This window comes from Camelus ferus, chromosome 33 (genome assembly GCF_009834535.1).
Source record: "Camelus ferus isolate YT-003-E chromosome 33, BCGSAC_Cfer_1.0, whole genome shotgun sequence".
In the NCBI taxonomy this organism is placed as follows: Eukaryota; Metazoa; Chordata; class Mammalia; order Artiodactyla; family Camelidae; genus Camelus; species Camelus ferus.
The window spans coordinates 21269287-21291869 of NC_045728.1; the positions used below are offsets into that span (position 1 = coordinate 21269287).

The following is a 22583-nucleotide window of genomic DNA, read 5'->3' on the forward strand; positions in this document are numbered from 1 at the left end:
GATACTATAGTGATGGCTACATGTCCTTATGCATTTGTCAAAGCCCATAGAACGTACAACATCAAGAGTGAACCCTAAATTAAACTATTTATATTAATGTGTCCATGTTGGTTCATTGATTGTACCAAATACCACACTGATGCGGGATGTTGAGGGTAGGGGAGTATATACGTATGGGTGGGGAGGGCTATGGGGGAACTATTTTCTGCTCAATTCTGCTATAAACCTGAAACTGCCTTAAAAAAAATAAAGTCTATTAATTAAAAGGGAAAAAAAAAAGGATGGCCCGCCTCAAGCCCCCGTTAGGTGGGCTCTAGGAACAGGGCCGGGGCTGTGAAGCCGGAGTCTGCCTGGGCGGAGCTACCCGCGGGGGCCGCCGCTCTCCCGCATACCGACGGGCATGCCTATCCCATAGCCCTTGGTGTCCCAGCAGGCCCCCAATCTGGGTGAGGTTGCAGTTCCGCTGCCGGTAGTACTCATCATGGTGGACTCCAGGAGGAAGGCGTAGTTGGAATTCAACACCCTGGCGATCCCCTCCTCCGTGCTCTTCACAAACACGCTCGGCTGCTTGGAGTACATGTAATTCCACATGCGCTGGTAGGTCTGGTAGCGGGAGTTCTGGGGAAAGAGCACAAGCCAGCGGGTTGGGAAAAGAGGGAGGAAGCAGGGGTTTAGACTGAAAAGTCTGGCCCTTCCTGTTCCTCAGTGCCCCCTCTTGATAGCCAAGAACCTTCTCCCTGCCATCTCTCAGCTGCCACCGCTTTAACGGCAGGAAGAGCTGTGCTTTGATACTTTTGTAGAAAGACAGAGAAGGAACAGGGTCCGAAGGCGCTGTGAATGGCCTACTGGTTCAATAATTGTTTTGCCTCATCCACCCTCCAGAGGTCTTCCGTAGCCACCTGCATGTTCTGACCCAAGTGAGAATGGAAATTCTGGCCGTGTCCTCCGCTCTCCTCCAGCGTGGAGGCACTGAACCCGGGTTCACTCTGGACTTCCAAGGGACATCAGCTGAAGGAGCAGGGCCAGCTGTCCTCTGTCAGCCCAGAGCCCATCTACCAATCACATATCCAGCACTGGCTTCTACTTTACAGATAATAACAAGACGGAGAGGATTCTAGGGGTCTATCCGAGCCCTGCGTTTGGCAACAGCAAACAGAACTGAGACTGGTATGGGAAACACAAAAACTGAAGGCCTTGGACTTGTTCCACATGAAAATGAACTTCCAGGGTCTTTGGTTGGTTAGACACCCTCTACTCCGGGGGAATTGGCTTCCCTAGAAGAAGCAAATGGAAACGATTTCCAGTATCTGACCCGGCTGTCAGCCTTGGTGACCAGTCACCACTGTGGCAGGGGTGCTCCTGAGCCTCGCAAGGGAATCTCAGAGAAGCCAACAGGGTCCCGATCTGAGGACCTCTCTAATCTGGGATCGATGAAACCCGTTCAGCTTAATCTAGAGTTCCTTATGCTTCAGTCATTGGTATATTATTCCAACCTTGCTTTGGCTAAGTAGTACTTATAAAACTTAGCCGTCTTAAAAAAATTTAAATGCAAATGTTAGCCTCATGCTACGCAGTGATATGAAGAAAAGAACAGGTTAGATTCGCTGCATATTTCTTTTCTAGTACTCATTAAAATAAATATGAAACTATTGCAATTAAAAATAGTTCTACCACTAAAATCATCTCAAGTACCACTAATCATTCATGTACAGCACTTTGGGACAAGGCTGATATTAAACCAAAGTGCTTCGGGGACCTCGTTCCAGGGTATTTTGTGGAGTAGGGGGAAAATGAGCCCCATGAGAACCTCCAAGCTGGGTGTTCAAAACGGCTAATGGGATTAGGCAAGATGCTTTTATCTCCAGCGGACAAACATCTCCACTGTAATCTGCCCAATGCCCGATGCTGGCAAGCGGCCGTATGGGTTTACTTGGAAGAAGGTCATGCTGGAGCCTCCGTGAATCGTGCCATACTCGATGGCGGTCTGGTCAGCTAGGTCATCCACTGACTCAATGGGCACGTCCATGCGTTGCACGGTCAGGAAAGCTGCCAGGTTGGCCGTGTAGGATGAGATGATGATCAGCGTGAATGCCCACCTGTGTAGGTAAAGACCAGGAAGCCATCACTGCCCGGGCCCTCCCAGGAGTCTTAGCCCCCATCCCCAGTCCTGCTGCGACATGGGAGAGACCAGGTGGCAGTCTACTGAAGGAGCTCTCGGCTTAGTGGGGAAAGAGAAAAGAGTCAGGGCATATGATGGCAGCAGAGGTGAACAGTGTTGCCTGGAAGAAGACAGTGGTTTTCTTTTCTTGTTTCCTTGATTATTGGGTTACTACTCAAAAGAAGCATGCCCATGAACATGAGACAGCTTGGGAGACAGTGAGCTAGTGAATGAGCTAAGGGTGCCAGCTCTGGGGACTCCGTTCAGAGTACAGCTGGGATGGCTCCCCCGGCCTCCTCGTGATGCAGCCAACCTTCCGAAGAGGCATCGCCATATACTGAGCACCTGCCACGAGGCCACACCCACTACCCCGTGTCCGCCCTGCAACTCAGGGAGGTGAACTTCTTATCCCGATTTTATAGATGAGGAAACCGAGACCCAGAGAAGCAAAGCAACGTGGCCAAGTAACACAGTGATATATTCGTATTCTAAAACCAGTTCTGCGAATCGTCAGGGCAGCGACTCTTCAAGATGAGCTGGTGAAAAGCACCTTTGAATGGCTGAGAAGTTGGTATTAGAACGCGCTTTTGCAATGGTCACGCTACTTCAAGATGGAAGGTTGTTTTATGGGGTAGATTGAACTCATTTACAATTAGAATAGCTTTGCAAAGCGGACAGCATGCATGCTAAAGTCATTAAAACCAGTTTGTTCACTTAAGTAGGTTAAACAAGACTTCTACCATCTGGGCAGCAGCACGGAGCTGCTTCCTAATCCATTTGTTTATAGGGGTTCAAAGATATATGTAAGCACAACTGAGGTTGGATGATCGCCAAATTCTGAATCAGTGGAGTCTGAATTAATGAGCCCTCACTCATTACGAAGACACTGCCAACGCAGGCATCGTGTTTGCCACGGGACGCAGCTGCCAGCAGCTTCAGGTGGGTTTTCACGAGCAGGAAGTCCCACTGCCTCCTTTGCCACCATGTCCAATAACTCCTGCAGGCTGAAGTGAAGGGACAGGAGTATCTGCCAACTCGATAGGTGTACCCACATGCCAGACCACCAGATCCGTGTGCCAGACCACCAGTAAGGGATCTGGTTTTCGTTCCAGCTTTGTCCAGTTCTGCCTATGAGACTTTGGGGAGAAGCCACACGCCACCTCTGAGCTCGTCCACTTGTCTAATAAACAGAGATCATAATGCCTGCTCCGCCTGTCTTTGGAGAGTTGTGAGATCAAATGAGATAATATGTCACTAGTGACTAATAATCTGTAAAGGATGAAACGAATGTGAGATACAGAGATGTGTAGAGACAGGTCCCTGCACTGAGTATGGGGTGCAAATCATTTGGCCACCTTCCCTATGGGTGACTTGTAAGGGCCGGGTGACCCTCCATCCTCAAAGCCTGCTTTCCTGGCTCCTGCCTGGGCTCTTACACTCTCCTGCAAGTTGTTTCTCATGACCATCCCCCAGAGGAGGCTGGGGTGGTGGGGGTGAGGGTCCCCAGGTGGAGGCGAGAATCCAGAAGCTGCTCTGCTCCATCACTGGAGGTTAATGAGCCCTGGATGTGGACATGAACTCAGAGTTGGCTGGGGAGGTTCCCTGAGCTTCACGGCCATGCTGGCGTCTGTTCTACCCTGGGCAGCTGTGTGGCTGTTCATGCCACTGGTCACAAGGGATGGTTCAGAGAACGTAGGTGGCTCAGGGCAAGCCCATCGCCTCTGCTAGAAAGCAAATCACGCCCACACTTTCTCCGGAGGGGTCAGTGGGGACTTGCTGCTGTGCAAAAGGGGCACTGTCACTTGTAAAGCTGGCATTCTCGTTAGCAACATGGCATTTTCTGTCACTTGCTCTGGATGAGGATGCCAAGGTAGGCCACCAATGCCCTGTTTTCTGACCTTCCACTCCCCAGGGAGCCAACCAAAACAGCGGCCCTGATTTAATAACCAAGAACTTCAGGAGGCAGAGGGGCACACTAACACTGCCAGGTCGGGGCTGGGGAGGCCTGAGCTCCCCTCCCACACACGCTCTGGGGCAGAGTACCCCAGCCAGCTTTCGAAAGCACTGCTGAGCCGGTGGGCTGAGGGCTGGCAGCCTGCAGGGCAGGTGGTCCTCTTCAGCACCAGGGCAGCCGGTCTCTGGAGGAGAGAATCCCAGGGGGCGGGAGCTGACAGGTGACAGACGCAGGCAATGGGGCCTACATGCAGCGCATGGGAACGAAAAGCCCAGGTAGAGACGGATCAAGACCTACAGCCGACTTCTGCTTTTCTCCAGGTTTCTGCTCAGGACTTCCTGGATCTTGAGGGAGCTCTGTGATGGTACCTGCCGAGACCATCTCTTCTGCTGGGGAACGTGTGACCCAGCTCCCCCTGGTAATCTGCTCAGTGACCCCAGGGAACTATCTGATAGTGGGTGAGCACTTTGCTCAAATGGTTAAAATCCTACTGGATTTGTCACTTACCAGGAAAACAAAAACCCCAGCTGGGAAGAGGTCATCGTCCCAGCTGTGTTCCCACCTCCCGATCACTCAGTGCGGTGGCTCCTCCAGAACTGTCCAGGTCACCCTCTGTCCCCAGCACCCATGCCCTTTCCTTTGCCCTCTGGCTTGCACAGGCTGAGAAGGAGGGGAGAGAACCAAGGTTGGAAGTCCTATAAGCTGTGACACCAAACCCGACAGTAGGTTTTTAAGGGAGGATGGGGAACTCACCTCTCAAGGCTACACTGATATTTCATGCCCTCCCCCCCAATAACGATCTAACAGCATGATTCCTCCACACAGCTAAGTAGCTCTTCCAGGTTTCGAAGAGCTTTCCCACACATCGAATCACTCCATCATGTTTTTTGACCTGTCTGAGCCAAGAGGAGAAGGGCGTTTCGGGCAGAGGTGGGCTGACTGCCTACATGGAGCATGCTGTTAACTCTCTCTCCAAGGTTCTGTCCAAATGTGAGTGACTAAGAGCTTGCATTCCCACCCTCTGTCCCCCCTCCGGTGAGATGGACAGGTCCAGCAGGCCCCCAGAGCCAGGTGCAGAGGGACAAGCTCCAGAAAGTGGTTGGAGAGGGGGCGATGTGGCAGGGGCTTGGATTCCTCCCTCAGGGCCAGGCTGCTACAAGTTCATATTTGCATAAATCTGCATATGCCTTTGCAGGCCCCACCCCTTAACTGCTGGTCATTTTCAGATCAGGAAGTTACAACAGCTTTGGTGTGGGCTTTCGAGGCATATTCTCACTCAGTCTCCTTTCCTGCCTTGGTTCCCTCTACATCCAGCCCTCTGCGGCAGAGAATGGGGAGGGAGATAAGATGGCTTAAAGGGGGCCCACCCACTGTCCCCAAACCTTCTGAGCAGGCAGAGGGTGGAGCCGAGGTTCCTGCCCACCCGAAGCTGGATCAGGGCTCATCTGAGGACCGGGGGGTCTTACCAGACACCACTGACGCAGCGGGTGGATAAGGCCCGAGGGGCGATGGTGGAGCCCTGCTGCATGAAGCCCCCGACCGGAAACCAGAGGCTGTTGCCGAGGGAGTACTGGTTCACCAGGAGGTTGCACCGGCCCTGGGCGCACGGGTGGGGGCTGTACCACTCGTAGGGGGTCAACCTGCGGGAGAAAGGAGCACACACAAGTGCTGTGGAGGGTGGGCACCAGCGGGCGTGGGGGCGCTCTCCTCTTTGGCCTCACCTCTGGACCTTGGTAGCCGGCCTATGGCCTTGGGCAAGCCAATACCCCCTCCCCTAATGTGGGACTTCAATTTTCCCATCGAAAATGAGAATGTTGGACTATGAGGTTCTGACACTGTTTTCTTTAATCAAAGAAACATTTTAATTTTTCAAAATAAATCAAGTCAAGGGGTAGCTGGCTGGGAACTGCTTGTTCTGCCTTCTCCAGTCCCCAGAGTGACCACAGAGAGACCCTAGGGCCCCACAGAGCCATGGTTTGAAAACCCTCAGCCCAGAGCAGTAGTTCTCAAACCCGAACGTACGTCAGAATCACCAGGAAGGCTCATGAAAACACAGATTGCTGGGCCCCACCCCCAGAGCGTCTGATTAGGTAAGTCTGGCCGAGGCCAAAGAATCTGCACGTCCCTAGGTGATGTTGATGCCACTGGTCCAGGGACCACACTTTGAGAACCACTGGCCTAGATGGTCCCTCAGGCTGTGGTTCCCAATCCTGTCTATTTTTCAGACTCACCTGGGACCTTTTAAAATAATGCCAACACCTGGATTCCAGTCGCAGAAGTTCTGATTTAATTTGTCCAGGTAAGGCCCAGTCATCAGTATTTTTCAGGGCTCCCCAGGTGAGCATGGTAGGTACCCACTCCCGCTGTCCCTCCCAGCCTCACACTGGCCCCTCTCTGAGCAGCTCCTCTGATGTCTAGACTGCTCTTTCTTCCTGCCCATCAGACACGTGCTCTCCCTCCTCTGTCCAGCTCCTGTCTGTCTCCCGCACAAAGCCTTCCAGCTCCGATGTGAGATGCATGTGCTGAGCAGGGCCGGTGCTGCGTGTTCACAGGGTGTCATCATCATCCCCGGCCTTCGCTCAGCCTGGTCTGCACGTGCGGAGCTGCAGGGCTCGCCCACATTCCCCTCGCTGCTGCTGGCTCCTGAACACACGGCCAATGCGCCTGCGCTGGCCTGGGCGTCCCGAGATGTGCTCCCTCCCTCCGTGGCCTTGGGAGGCTGGCTTGTCCTGTGGTGCCTCCCCTCGGTGGTGGTTCCCAAGCCTATGGGCCACTGGAAGTAAGCCTCAAAAATGCGGGTTCCCAGGCCCCATCCCTAGAGATTCTAAGATGATCAGACTTGGAAATTCAAGTTTTTAAAATCACCTTGTCTGTCTCTGATATCAGCTGGCTTGGGAACAGCAGCCTTAGATCAGTGGTTTTCAAACATTTTTCCCCCCTCTAAAATCCTACCCAGAAGTACAATAGATGAGAGAAAAGTGGAGCTGGTCTGGATGGAGACGGGTTGGGGCCCCAGGGCTCTGGCTGCCCTGCCCCTCCAAGTCTCTGTACTTTCCAGGAGCTTCCACGGTCCATAGACCCTGTCTGAAAGCCACCACCTTAAGCCAGATTACCCTAGGCTCAGATATTTAGGATACTATACATATATAGGACATACAATCAGACCTTTCACACAATTTTTTGGTTATTCTTTTTGTTAATTCTAGATCCTGGGGGGCAGTATGCATGCATGTGTGTGTCTGGAAACCAAGCCCTAAGAGCATTTCCAGGCCCCCTAGGTCACCTGAGAGCTGCGACTTGCTCCACACAGGGGCTCAGTCGCAGGGGGCAGGAGTGAGCTGTGGGGCAGTGGAGCCGGGACTCAGGGGGGACGGCTCCCCCCAAGCAGCCACAGACAGTGCGGGGAAGTGGAGAGGAATGTGTCAGACAGCGTGCCAGCTCCCGCACACCTCTCCAGTCGTCACGACAACAGATACTTGATGGGGCAGTGCCTACAGGCCCAGGGGGTAGGTGGCGCCCGAGCAGCACATGCAGCGGCCCTCGAAGATGACCAGGGTGTGAGCAGGGCCTTTCTCTGTTTGGTGGATCTCATGGGCTGCAGTCAACTTCCGGAACTTGGCTTTGATCTCCACTGACAGAGGCACGGACTGGGTGCTTCAATGCCTCCTGGGCAGGGGTTAGACGCCCCATGGTTCCTTGGGGCTCCATCTTCTAACTGGAGCCAGCACAGGACCCCCTTGAGCACCAGGTAGACACGCTCTCGGGGAAGACCACACCCTGCAGACGCGGAATATTCGCTACTGAATTACCCAGCCCTGCCACATGGCCCCAAGGGGAAGGAAACCGAAGAGAAGAGGCCGGGCCAGAGCCACTGTCAGCCCTCTCAAAGCTCGCCCGGAGTGGCTTTTGCTCCTCCGGGATGGTGAGCCGGGCACGGAGCTAGAAGCAGGGGTCTGAGCGAGACCCTGAGCCACGAGAGCTTGCTCTGCTTCTGGAGAGTCAGCAGGCTCTCCTGCAGCCCAGGCTGGTCCAACCTAGCTTCAGAGAGCAACAACCCTCTCTGTGCACTTTCCTGGGAGGACTCAGCCGAGGGAGGGGCCTCAGATTCTTCTCTAGGCCCAGGGACAGTCTCTGGTCTCCAGGGATGGGGCCGGGTTGGAGCATGCCTGTTCTCCCCTACCCCTGATCTGGACCACTTGTCTCAACTCAGACTACTTGCCAAGGCCTCTCTCCATCCTGCCTTCCTGCCATTAGCCCCCCTTCACAGTTCCCGTTCAATGAAGCAGCTGTGTTTTCACAGGCAGAGCTGGGCTGGGGAAGGGCCAGGCCCTCTGCAGAGGAGGCCTTCTCCCTTGCCCGTGCCACTGTGGCCTCCAGTCCCCCTCTCCGGATTGGCAGGCTCTGTTTCTTGTCATTCAGCATTTTGTGGCAGATCCGGGCAGGGACGGATGCCAGGCAGCCAAATGCACAGTACTTAATCGGAGTGATCTTCCTACCACCTTCCTCCCCTTCTCTCTCTCCCAAGGCTCCTACACAGCAGGGGGCTGGAGGCTGGGGGGCTGGATGGGTAACAGGCAGGGGTGCAGAAGCAAATTCGGACAAGCTCGCGTGAGGGGATGTGCACGTGGATGGATGGATGGGTGGGACCAGGTCCTGAGTCCCTCTCCCATCCCTCTGCTTTGGCACCAAAGTCTCCTCACCCCGCCCCTCTCCTGCTCCCCACCCCCTCCCGTGCAGTTCCCAGAGGTGGACACGAGGTGGCGGTGTGAGGACAGGGAAGGGGAGAGGCGTGTACCGAGCCACTAGGAAGAGGACGCAGCTGACCGCCAGATAGGCTAGAAGCATGAAGAGCCAGACGCCCGGAGAAAATGGGTCCAGGAAGGAGAAATAGCCAGGTCTGCGTCCCTGGAAATGGAGATAAAAACAAGATTCACTGTACACACTCAGTCAGAACGGCCCTTGGGCAGCGCAGGGCAGAGCGGTGGTGAGCTGGGTCCTGCCCCAGATTTTGCTGCCTAGGGTTATGGGTGCTTGGTTTAAATGACAGCAGGGGATGCTCTGAAACACCTACCGAGCCCTGACCTCAGCAAATGAGACAAAGGAACAGCCCGGGCCTCGTCACTTCCTAGGATGAGGGAAGCTCTGTGCTGAGCAGGTAGAGCAGCCCCCAGTGCCTCTTACGTGCTGTTCCATGTCCTCCAGGGGCTGCGCGGCTGGGCTCTGAAGCACCTCTGAGCCGCCGATGTCCGCGCTGCTGGATGGGACACTAGCACCCCTCCCTGACACCCACGTCTTTCTCAGGAGGATGCTGATACAGCAGGCATCCTTGGGATTTTGTTTGCAGGGTGATCTCAGACACAGTGAGACCTTCTCCTGTAAACCTCAAATCAGTGCTGTGAGGCCTGATTCTTATTTTCATTTTATCAGGGAAGAAATCAAAGCCCAGGGCAGTCGAGAGATGTGTCCAAGGTTATACGGCTAATCAGTGGAAGAGCTGGGACTCAAATGCACACTTTCTGACACAAAGCCCAGGACCATGATGCTATGGGAAGACGTGTGTGCCCCCAGCACAGGGGGACAAACTCATGGGACCCAAGGGGTGGAGGCAGGGACAGAAAGCTGGGGGCCAAGCTCCAGGGGTTTTCTGTAGGACATTGCTTCCTCCCGGTCTCTAACTGTGTGGTCTTGGGCAGGTGCCCACCCCTCTCCAGCCTTGGCTGGAGCTGGACTAGATCAAAGGTGATACCCTGGCGACCTACAGCCCACAGACAACTTGTTTACCTGCAGTGCCTACCTATCTTGATCAGTTGCCAACATTCAATGATTGGGAGATTCCACATAAAAATCCAGATTTGTGGCTTTTAAAAAATGGGTGATCTGGCAACACTGGGTCTAATTCTCAACCGGCCAGAGGTGAGTGGTGGCTTCCCACTCAAGATGGGGCCCTCTCCCCGGGCCCCCACTGCCGCCTTGTTCTTGCACCAGGCTTGCTTCTTCCATTTACTATGAAACCACTGGACCAGATGCTCCCTAAGGACCATTCTAAATCGAAAATTATGTGATTTTATGATTTCAGGGATCTAGGAAGTCCACGAACAGGGCAGAAAATCAGTATTAAGCTCAGGGGTCTATGAACAGGTAAACTTTCAAGTTCAAGAGCACATCCATCACGGCACAAACTCCTGTCAGTATCAAAGTATGTCATTTTTACACTGGGGTCTCCAGAAACATGAAGGGGAACTACCTACGCCAATACTAAGCTGATCTCCACCAGCTTTCTGGGCTTTTGTTATCCGCAGGCAGCTAGACCATGGAGACCATGCTGAGAAACTCGAGGTAACCATAACTGGTCCCACCACAGCATCTAAGGTAGGGGTGGGGCTGGGGGAGATAGCTCTGCACGGCCTCACTGTATTCACACAGTATTCAACTTCTCTTCTGGTGGGCTTTCCATCCCTTCTCGGCAAGCCAGCAGGCACATTCCCGAAGCACTTGGGGTGCAGTTTTACACTCCCACTTGGGGGCGCAGCCCAGAGGGTGCAGAGTGAAGAAGTCAATAGCTTACCCTCTGCCGATGGGGCACCTGCTCTGCGGCCTTGCAGCCCTTCATCAGTGTGACAATGACCTCTTGGGTGGCCTGTCTGAAACTGGCTTTCTCTCCCAATTGGGCTTCAACCAACCAGGGAACTTCCCTTTGATACCAATTGCAAGTTCTCTGCCTCATGTGCATTCATGCTTGAGCTGCAGAGGACACTTAGGTGATTTACGGGGAAAATAAAACAACCTGAGGGACAAAGCACGGGAACCGAGGGAACAGGGGAGAAATGGGGAGAAGACCACTCGAGCATGTCTGGTCCTGGCACTATGTACATCCTCTAACAGGAAGAAGAACTCAAGAGCAGCAGAATCGGGGTCCCCAGTTAGTCATATTCCCGCATCCATCACCAGGTAACCATAACTTCGCCATCATCCTAAGAACCAGTGGCAGACACGGGAAGGCACAGTGCAGAACCCACACACAGAGACCAGCAGGGGACAGAGGAGCCATCATGCCTACACACCTGCTAGAGCAGAAATCACTAGCTTGGGCCACTCTTGGGGTACTTCTATACCCCCGAGTTTCGCTGGGCAAACGTACATGAACTCTACACCTGTCACTCATGACTGTTTCACCTCGGTGTCTCTCAATTGAGAGATATCCAGGAGAAAAAAAAAATCTTTTATTGTTGCTTTCTGAATCTGAAACCCCATTAGATGCTCAGTGTCAGAAATCTATACCTGATTCTATCACAACGAGTGAAATTGAGGGAAATGACAGCCCTATTTAAAGCTGCCATATTTGGTTATGGGTGATAAGCAATGATGCACAGCCATGGGAAAAATTCCTGGAGACTCAAGTTGTAAAACATAGAGCATCACACAAACAAGGATCAAGACATAAACAGAGCTCCACTGGAAACATATCAGTCACGTTGGCAAGGCGACATCTGATTCCACTTGTGATTGACTGACGCCAACCAGGAGAGCAAGGAATGGGCAGTCATTTGAGATTTGGGTCTGGGCTCACACAGCCTGGGTTTGGGCTGAGCCCAGGCTGTTTTTCTGATGCCAAAGAGAAGTAAGTTCCTTGCAAGGCTCTGGACGCCTACCATCTTTTCTATGTGGATGCTTTAGATTGCTTCCTTCCCAAAAGACGTCCAAGTCAGTGGTGCTTGGAGCAAATCAGGTGTCACACGGCACAGGCATTCCTTCCAAATAACAGATTTTCCTTAACCCAAAGGATACATACATACTGGAGACACTTTTCTTCTGAAGCACTCAAACTGCTTCACTACATTCTCTTGATGTCAATACTCAGTTTTCCATACTGACAGATGGAAAATCTGGGACCCAGGGAGGTTAAGTGCTTTGCTCAAATCATTGGTGATGACTTCAATTTCTCTGGAGCTCATTCGTCAAGCTGGGCCTAGGGATGCCTCGCTCTCCTTCTTTCAAGCAGCATCTGTAGCACATCTTCCTCTCCTTTTAATCTTTGCAACTTGCTCCAATAAACTCCCTAATTAATCCCACGCCTTCTCTGCAGTGCCAACAGAGTCCCAGCCTGCTCTATCTCACCCCCTTAAAGAACTCTAAAACGTTATTTATTTATACCCATCATCATTTGTTGTGACTCTGTTGTATTTATGAACATATGTATTGATTTATACATGTCTCCGTTGACTGCAAGTTGGGCTGGTTCCTTCTGGTGAATACAGCCATTCTGAAGGTAGATAACTGGTTATATGTCGTCTATGCCTCAAATGTCTAGGACAGGTCAAGCCCTGTAGATGGGACTGAAAAGTTAGAGGGCACCCACATTAGAACTGGTTCCTTGACTTTTGTACTGTGCTTAAGACTGACCACATTCAGGGCCAGCTTCACTGATGCTGTCTGATGGGAGAGACTGGGCTGGTCACCAAGTGACCACAATCCCCCTTGTGGTGAGGCCCTTTGTGTGGGAGCAGTGGAGCTCCCCGTGGAGCTGCAAAGTGACGCTAATCTCCTTTTGCATGCTGAAATTTCCTCTTTTCCTTGAAAAAAAAAATCTGTTCACTCACTGATACTGCATTCTATGTGTACTGGAAGAAATGACATTATTGTAAGAAAGTAATTGCTCTCCCAGAATCTGGAGCCAAATGCGCAAGGACACCAGAGCCAGGTCATGCGGGACAGGGAGTGAATTAAAACACAAGACCCTGGAGTCAGGTGGTCCAGGCTGGAATCCTGGCTGTACCACTTACAGTTATGTGACCCTGGGCAAGTTACTTAACCTCACTGGGCCCTCACTTCCTCTTCTGTAACATGCGGTAATAATAAAATGGGTTGTCTTAACACACAGCAAGGGATATTTAAGTGTTTGCTCCCCCTCTGTCTGATGGTAGCTGTGAATGGGGTGCAGGAGGGCGGTAGTGTGACAAAGGAGGGAACCTCCTCTTACACTGCTGCTCTCTCAATGGACAAGAAACGCTATTTTCTTTCCTACAGTAACACACACTCAAGATGCTCGTGGGGAGACTGCCATCTGGCCACAGCCACTTTCCATAACTCCTAGAGTTTGTACGGGTTATAATACATGAATCACGAGGGTTCCCCAGGGCTCCCCAAGGGAGCCATTAGGGTAATACCAGGCTCCCCTCCGGAAGGATGGCTCTTAGAAGCTGGGGATTGCAAGCTTTGGAACTCAGTTCCGCCTCCGCCTTCCTAAAGGAGTCGCAGACAGAGTGGGCCAGATGTGGGGGTTTCCCCTGTGTACCCTCGTCACCACCTCCTACACACGCACTAGAGACGCCAGCTCTTCCTTTCCTGAACCCACGCCCTTCCCCAGCAGAGCCAAGACAAGGGCTTGTCATGACCCCCATGTGGTTTTGCCAGTCTTTGGAACCAAAGCGCAGTTTATAGAATGGTTTCTTTCCACGCCCAGTTTTCATCAATGGTCAGTAAAACATACTTCAGGGCTGAAGAAAGAGATAAGAGAGACAGTCTCCATGACTCCTTCTGGAAGAAGCAAAAGGAGTGATTTCTTCCTATCCACTCCCCCCGGCCCCCAGGGACCCATGGGTAACCTCCCTCAGTGTGTCTGCGATGGATTGTCTTGAAGATATTTTGGTTCAGCATGCACTTCTCACCTCTGACTCCAAGAGGGAAAAAAGAAGTAAGCAATGAGTTCATCTCCACGAAAAACACCCAGATGGGCTTGTTGCCCATTTAACCCAGAGGCTGCCATATCCAGTCTCACTTCACTGATTGGACATCTGTCACGAGAAGACCTACATTCTCAACCTGGCCCTGACCTTGGCTGGCTGAGTGATCCCAGGTGAGCCACTCTGCTTCTCTGGGTGCCGTTTTCTGCTTCCAGAAGATGGGATACCACGACCAGCACGAAGGGGGAATGTGAGAATTACTAAAGTCATGTTGATGAAACACCGTGAGCATCTCGAGAGAGGAGCACCCAACAAATAACAAATATTAACATGATTATGCATTCCAGGAACCGTATTTCCATTATATGGGCTATCATCTTACTTAGCTTTAAGGAACGGAACTCGATTCATTCTGTTTCCTTAGAACAGAGTATTAAGCAGTATTAGAAATGATTCACTGGTTTACTTAGCATTGTTCTCCATTTTCCTAGACAATCTTCCTGAGATGGAAACAGACCTTCTTGGAAAACGAGTAATACTTCCAGCAAAAACGCCAGGCATTAGTTTAAAGCTGACATTTATTTCTTGCTCACTTTTTAATCACTGTCTGCTTTTAAATTTTTTCTTCCTTTAGAGAGAAGATTCTAGCCAAGAGTTAAGAAGAGAAAAAGGACAGAGTATGAAGCTTTCACATTTGTTAATCAAAGGTGGAGAAAGATATGGTAGGGGAAAAACAGTAAACTCACATTTTCAAGGGAGCCTTAGATGCTCTGGCTGGCTTAGGACTCTAGATGGAATCAAAGACAGTATCCTCAGATTAGACAGGATCTTGAAAGATCCCCTGACACATGTCCTTGACCCAGAGGCATACACCTATTACATCTAGAAATAGATCATTGGAAGCACATGGGCTCGGAGACTGGAAACCTGGGTTCCATGCCACTTCCTCCACCGCACTGTCTTTTCTCTTTCCACTGCACCACTAGCTACCGCTGGCCTCAGAATCCTACTCTCTGCCTCAGGGATGGCTGTATTAAACCAGAGACTGCATGTGAAAGTACTTCATACAGAAAGAGATGCCAGAGAGACGTCAGTCAACATACAGGTATCGTGACCACAAACCCAACCTCCTTGAATGTATCAACACTGAACTTTTTAAACTGGATTATCTATCTGGGGGCTACATATGCCAAATGTCAAGTCCCAGGTTGGCTCCTGGCACAGAATGATGAGGCCTTGCTCCAACAATCAGTGTGTGCTCGAGGAATACAAACCTACTTTAACATTAATATGAGCAAAACATCAAATTGCCACTGCAGTAAAAAAAGAAAGAGAGAAAACTACATGACATATTCTAATGTCAAATACGAATGTTTTTCTTTTTCTATGCACTTCTCTCTTCCATTCATGGATATTTGAGTGCTTACAGGATGTATCAATTCTATAAAATTCTAGACTGCAAAATGCATCAATTCTATAAAACCCTGCAGTGCAAAATGCCCATGGGGTTATACTGCTAAGCTAAATACTGAATTTCTCGGTAAGAGGAAATGAGCTAATATGTCAAAGAAATCAAGAGAGTCTTGAACTTCAGATGTCCTGTCATTTGCCTCTCATCTTTGGAGTACCAGGGGACACGTCAGATTCTAAAGGCCGAACCTTCTATGCCTGGCCTGGAAGCTCATCTGGCCGCAGCCAGGGACATCAACGCCTTCTCAGGTGGATGACATGCTGTAGGTGGAGTCTGCAGGCATCAGGGAGGGAGAGAGCAATGAGTCCAGGTGGCAGGCAAGGCCAGGCCCGGGAAGAAGATGTATCTGAGCCACCCCAAACATCTGCCTCCTCTCACTTTTTGTTCTCAAGACCAATGGGTAAAGGCCAGAAAGAAAACAAGACCTGTATTTGGGTCACTCATCCTGCTGCCTGGAATACTGTCCCACCCGACAGAGGCCAGGGTCCTGGGGCTCAGTGCTGCCCAACCATGAGCCACAAGGTAAGTGGTGCTCACTGCCCCCCTCCCTGCCTCCTTCCCTCCCTCCCTTCCTTTCTCCCTCCCTCTCTTCTTTTCTTCCTTCTGTGCTTATCAAGTAAATACGGCACATTTAGGACGATGACATTTTCCATACCAAAAATCATATCATAAAAATTCATGGTCTGAGAAGACTGTACCTTCTCCTCAGTGTATATCCCACTGGGATCTACTTAGGGGGAGAGAGATAAACAGAGACTAAGGTACCATGGCGTATAAACACTACAACATGGGTACAGGCAGAGGGTGGCGCTCAGAGAAAAAAGCAACCAGCTCCCTCTAGAGGGGTCATATATAACGGGTGACATTTGAGCTGGGTATTAAAGGCGAAGGACTAGCTTGTTAGACGGTTGAGGGGCAAGAAGGTGAGCATGAACCTAGGTAAGGAGATGGGAAGAGGCTGACGTGACAGGAAAAGAAGAGAGCAATGCAGTGGGACGGCGCCTGCAGCAAAGGACTGGAGGTGGGGCAGGAGACGCGGGCTTTATTCTCCATGCTGAGAAGGCTGGGTTTTTTCTCATAAGTGATGAGCAGCCAATGAATGATTCTTTTTTAAGTGTAAACACAGTCCCCCACTATCACAAACGGCGCAGTCAAATTGCCCACATTTGGGGAAATCACGGGTCAGCACACCCCAAGTGTGATGGCTAAGCGTTGCCCTGGGAAAACCACCTTTGTGATCATGGTATCTCCCCTTGTCAGGTAAGTGTTCTGTGAGTGATTTTAAATCAGACGTGGATATGACTGCATTTGTAAAAATGAATGAATAACAAAAATAACTCTCAGGCTGCAGGATGGATGGAGGATGGACTGCAGTAGGGAGCAATTCACATACATTTATTAAATGTAATGACAAACACTTTATTGTGCATGGGCCAGGCGCTGTTGGAAGTGCGTATCCTCATTAAGTGTGCATGACGACCTGTTTTTACAGATGAAGAAACTGAGACACATGTGACCTGCAGCCAGTGAGCTCAGCTCTGAGAATAAACCCAGGCAGTCTGGCTCCAGAGTCCATGATTGTCACTCTACTGATTCTTGATGGATGCTTAAAATGACCGTGGCTCTTTGATGGGGATACAGTCACGGATGAGAAGCACTCGGCCCTCTAGGAAGATACAGGCCACCAGAATGGCGGCAGTTCAGGTCAGAGAGAGAGAACCTAAACCAGCGTGGTTAAGTGGGGGTGGACAGCGCGTGTGAGGACTCTTTGGGACATGAGCTGACCGACTCGGCGTGCAAGGAAAGAGAAGTGAAGGTCAGCTCAGGGGGCTGGATGGAGATGCCGTTATTGGAGACAGGGTGGAGGAGAGGAGGGAGAAACGTACTGAGTGCAGTTTGCGACACTATTTCTGAGGTGTCTGTGAGGCACCCAGATGGGGAGGTCTTAGTAATGTGTTTAAAATGTGCTTCTGAAATTCAGGGGAGCAGTCAGGGTTAGGCTGACAGATTTGGGAACAGGTGAGATTATCCAGGCAGAGCTGCGAGAGTGAGAACAGAAAAGGGCCACAGACATTTAAGGGACAGACAGAGAGGAATCAACAGGAATGATGGAGAAGGCAATAATCAGGCACGTAGGAGGAACAGCAGGAGAAAACGGTGACTTGGACGCTAGGAACAGAGAAAGTTTTAATAAGCAGGAGGGATCAATGGAAACAAATGCCAAAGCCAGAATCCGTAGGCAGCCTCTGAGTGGCAGGGAGCAGAGGTCAAAAGAGCAAAGTATTCATCTGATTTTGATCCTGGAGATACGTGAGCAGAAACAGAGATTATACCCCAAGGTTGGGAGAAAGGAAAATGTCCTATAATCACCTCATGATGATCCATATTCGTGAAGGAACATGGATAATCTTAGATTGCTGGAAATTCACAAATTGTTTCTGGTCATCTTTAGACTTTAGAGACATACCTGCCACCATGGGTTATTTTGGAGGGTTTTGCAGGGGTTTCTAACTAGGCATTTATACTTTGGGTTAACCATTTGCACTTTTGCACACAGGTTTGATTACCACCAGATGCTCACCTTTTGGTAACAAGCACACACGACTCAGGTGACCTCAATTGTAGGACTAAGATTCTAGATCATGATGGATTATAAATGAAATTAAATGAACCATACTTTTACTCACAGAAAACTATCAATTAGAGAAAATTCGCAAAAGAATAAACATCCAGCATTCAACGTTAATTCCATTGACGTAACACTGTTGTATTAAGAGGAAGCGTCTCTACGTGGTTTTGGATTCAGGCTCTCACAGTGACCTCTGCCGGGCTCCCCTCTGGTGTTAGCTGTTCCCTCTGATACCTCTTTTGTTTCTGATTCTGCGAAGTTCATCTCAGGCTTTTTCTCACCAGGTTTCCTCTGGTTTGGTCGATTCAGACTAGTTCTCTCCCCAGCTCGTTCTTTGATACTTTCTAAGCATTCTGCCTCGCACACAGAGTGCACTCAATAAATATTTGTCGAATAAATGCATAAACTGTCAGTTCCGCTCAGTGTAAGCTGTTCACGCCAGCACTCAGTTTTCACTCAGCTTGGCCTCCTGTTAGAAATCAGATCTGAGCAGCCATGTGACACACTCAGTAGGGAGCGAGGGAGGGGGAGGAATCCCGACCAGAGAGGGGACCTGTACGGGTTAGGGTTCTCCAGAGAGACAGAGCGAACCAGTAGGGGGTGTGTGAGAGTGTGTGTGTGTGTGTGTGTGTGAGTGTGTGTGTGTGTGTGTGTGTGTGTGTGTGAGTGTGTGTGTGAGTGTGTGTGTGTGTGTGTGAGTGTGTGTGTGTGTGTGTGTGTGTAAAGAGATTTATCTCAAGGAATCGACTCATGTGATTGTGAGAGCTGGTAGGTCCAAACCTGCAGGGCAGACTGGAAAGTCAGACAGGACTTCTAGTGACAGTCTTGATATAGAATTCCTTTGCTTTGGGGAAACCTGTTTTTGCACGTAAGGCCTTTAACTGGCTGAGGCTCACCCACATTAACAAAGGTCATCTCCTTTACTTGATGTCCTTTACTCAATCACATCTACAAAATACCCTCACAGCCACGTCTAGGCTAGGGGTTGGCCAAACATCCGGGCCCTGTAGCCTAGCCAAGCAGACACATAAAACTTCACATCCCGGAACTAATGCAGGGGAAGTCATACAGCCATAGGTTTGCAGAGGATGGAAAATGTTTGGCTAATGATCCAATTAAGGATGTTCAGAGGATTGGTGAATTGGAGTTTGGTTCTGGCCAAAGTTGATATTCAGGACAGTGGTGATATTCTGGGTGGTGAGAGCAGCCCAGCCGAAGGCGCTGGAAACACATGGGGTCAGGTGCCTCCACCTATGTGGCTCCTCTGGGTCCATCAGGCCATGGGTGGGGCGCTAGTTCCCGGGCCTTAATGGAGAAATCACGGCCAGAGCCTATAGTCATTTGGCCTAGCCACAGGAGTCTAGTTTGGAGAAAGGCTGTGTGTTTCCATTTCTTTTGGATCCTTCCTTGGAGCTCAGCTGTGGGAGGAGGGTGAGGTGAGCTCCAGAAACAGTGCTGGCTGGAAAGCTGGCTCAGGGGTAGCAACAGCTATAACAATGACAAGAACACTGTCTGAGAGTCAGGCAACCTGGATTCCAGGCCCAGCCCTGGGGCAGCTCCAGGTGTGACCTTGGTCTCCTCCTCTGCAAGATGGGAATTATCACTCCTTCCCTCTTCCCTCAAAGAATAGCCCTGAGGGCCAACTCAGGATGGGGCACAGAACGCCTGACTTACAGGACATGTGTTACAAAAGCCACCAGGTGGGGGTGGCAGCCTGGTGTCACGGAGGGCGCACAGGCTCGCATCACACCTCTCCTGGGTTTGAACGCTGCTCTTTCTTTTAGTGATGTGTGGCCTTGTCCACATTTTTAGAACTGACTGCCACTGTTCCCCATTTCAAAGATAAGAACAAGAAGGGGCAGGTATAGCTCAGTGGTAGAGCGTGTGCTTAGCACGCACAAGGTCCTGGGTTCGATTCCTGGTACCGCCACTAAAAATAAATGAAAAACAAATAAAATAAGAACAACATGACTACATTCGATTACTAGGGCTGCCAGAACAAGTACCACCAACCGGGGGACTTGCCACGACAGCGACGTATCGTCTCCCAGGTCTGGAGGCGTGAGGTTCCACATCAAGGTGTCAGCAGGGCCACGCTCTCTCCAAGGCTTTAGGGGAGGGTCCTTCCTTTTCTCTGTGAGCTCCTGGGTGGCTGGCAATCCTTGGCACTTCCTGGCTTGTAGATGATTACTCCAATCTGCCCCAAATTCACAGGGGCTTCTCCCCTGTGTCTGTGCCCAAATTTCCCTCTTTTTATAAAGACACCAGTCATTGGATTAGCAGCCCCTCTTCCAGCATGACTTCATCTTAACTTGATTCTATCTGCAAAGAACCTATTTCCAAATAAGGTCCTGGGGGTTAGCACTTCAACACAGCTTTAGAGGGGACACAATTCGACCCATAACAGCAGCCCGCATCACAGGGGCCTGAAAGGGCGTCTGGCACATAAGAGATGCTCAGTGAATGGGAGCGGTCATCATCATGGGAAAGAGAGGAGAAGGGATCCAATGCCCCTTAATTCACAAGACAGACACATCAGTTACAGCGTCAGCCATGACCAAATCCTCACATCTCGTTCTGTCTTAGCCCGGGGAGCTTGGGATTCTGATGCTGTCTCTTCTTCCAGATGATCTGCCTCCTTTCCCAGGCCGGGCAGTGATCCTGATGGACACTGAGGCCCAGTACAGGACAGTGCTCTTCCGAGCTGCTTGGGTGGGCTCTGTGACCAAGAGACCTTCCTCCCAGAGACACAGGCCACAGTTCCCGATGCGCTAGCAGCTGCCAGGCTACAGATAATCCCCTTTCTCCAGGGTGGAGATCTGAAGCTGGGAAGGGGTCAGAAGCTGGAGGGTCACATCTTCAGCAGGCACGTGGGGTGACCTCTTGGTTCCTTCCCCGATGGGCAGCCTGACGGCGCCAGGGTGTGTACTCGAATACGCCAGGTTAGCATGACCCTGAATGCCTACAGTGCCTAGGGCGTTGGGGAAATCCACGTACTAGCCGTGCCCTGAGAGCCAGTTTGGACGAGGCACAGCCAGGGTTACTGTCCCGACGCTCCCTGCCACCAGCCAGGAGACTGTGCCTTCACACCCACCCTCTGCTGCCCTTCAGTGACCTTTCACAAACCCGTTTTCACACTGTTTGTACTAACTCTAACCAACCTAACCAGAGAAGTCTTTTTTTTTTTTTTTTTGTAAGGATGCAGAAGAGGGGACAGGCCAGGTAGAAGTGACATTAGATTATCTGCTCCTTCTTTCCCAGAACAGATCATCAGGAGAGGGAGTCTGCAATGCCTCACCAGGTCCGATGCTCAGAGTGAACAGAGGTGGACCTCAAAGTTGGTGAAGTCCTTGAGAACGCTGGGGTGACTTTTCTGGGCTAGGGACCCACCCCCTAGAGGAAGCAGAGTGACCCACGGGACCAGTCGCCGACACACTGTGAACAAAGGGTTGAACAATCGTTCTTGGCCATCCCTATTGAGTGAGGCAAAAGCAGTTTTTATTGGAAAGCCCACAAGTGTGACTTTTCCATTCTTCCTGTTTGCAAGTCTCTGCAGCTGATGGGGAAAAAATAGCCCAGCACATTTGCATTTAAGTCTTGAAATCTAAATATTTCTGTGAGTCATTCATTATTACCATATAACTCAGTGTTTGCATGCAAATAACTTTAATGCCATAAATGCTTATAAAATAAATCTCTTACCATATGAACTCGGTAAAGAATGCTAATTCCCAGAGTCATGAATGGCTTTGAGAAATCAATCACCTTCTCCCGTTCAGCCGTAATGGTGAGGCCTGCCACGGCCAGATCTGCTTTCTGAAAGGAACAGAGAGGGACCGTCAGCGGGGTGGCCGCATGAGAAGGTGGCACGGGGACTTGTGACCAGAGGCTGTCACTGATGGGGAGATGTTGCTCTGGCCTGGCTTCTCTGCTTGGGGAGTGACCCCAAGCAGCCACGGCATCGCCCAGATCTGAGTGATCCCACATCAAAGGACATGGCTGTGGAAGCTGTAACTCGCGTTCATTTGCGGTTAGACCCCTTCAAATAGATAAGTTATAAAAACAGGGCATCACTACAGACTGTTCAGACTGTTCAGAATGCCCCAGGCAGGGAAAACTGGCAGATAGAACTTCTGGATACTCAATATGGAGCAGTTTTTTAAAATTCAACTTATTAATTGGTTCAGTCAACAAAACTTCACCATGACCCTGTAGTGGGTACACTCTGGTGACGGGCTTTACAATGAAAGAGAAAAATGATGGAAGCACAGAAATGAGAGGCAATCTGATGCAACCCCATTGGCCCCACGGTGACCAGGAAATTGAGCAAGTGGCCCAGCATCGCTAAGCTTGTCCCTGTCAGAGCCAGGACTACACCTCAGGCCTCCTGGACCGCTGGCCGCTTATGCTGCTGTCAAGCGTAAAAATCTGGCAGAACTAAAGAAAAGCCTCTCATCATTTTCATGCAAAATCACCGGCGTCTGTCCTGAAGATGTTTCCTTCCTTTCTTTGCCTCCACCGTGCACCCCAAGCGCCCGCATCTCAGGAGAGCCTGTCCTGAGTGAAGGCCCTCTGGGAAAGGAGATACTATTGGCTTCTTCAATACTCCTCTCTGTCCGGAAGTTCTTCCTTGTGTCTAACTTCAATCCATCCTGTTGCAAAGCAAGCTCACTTCTATTGGTCTGTTCCCC

General features: G+C 50.8%; 1 protein-coding gene and 1 non-coding gene across 2 annotated transcripts; both read right to left on the reverse strand.

Moving 5' to 3' along the window:
• Positions 1 to 360: 360 nt before the first annotated feature.
• On the reverse strand, positions 361 to 21708 carry LOC116661100 (glutamate receptor ionotropic, kainate 4-like; the record flags this gene model as incomplete). The annotated part of the gene is made up of 5 exons (XM_032472328.1): positions 361 to 618; positions 1931 to 2096; positions 5579 to 5752; positions 8908 to 9017; positions 21595 to 21708. Coding segments are annotated over 5 exons (822 nt in total), but the record flags the coding sequence as incomplete, so codon positions are not given.
• LOC116661233 lies at positions 16374 to 16531 on the reverse strand. The gene has a single exon (XR_004317051.1). It is a non-coding gene; the product is annotated as a U1 spliceosomal RNA (small nuclear RNA).
• Positions 21709 to 22583: the final 875 nt, after the last annotated feature.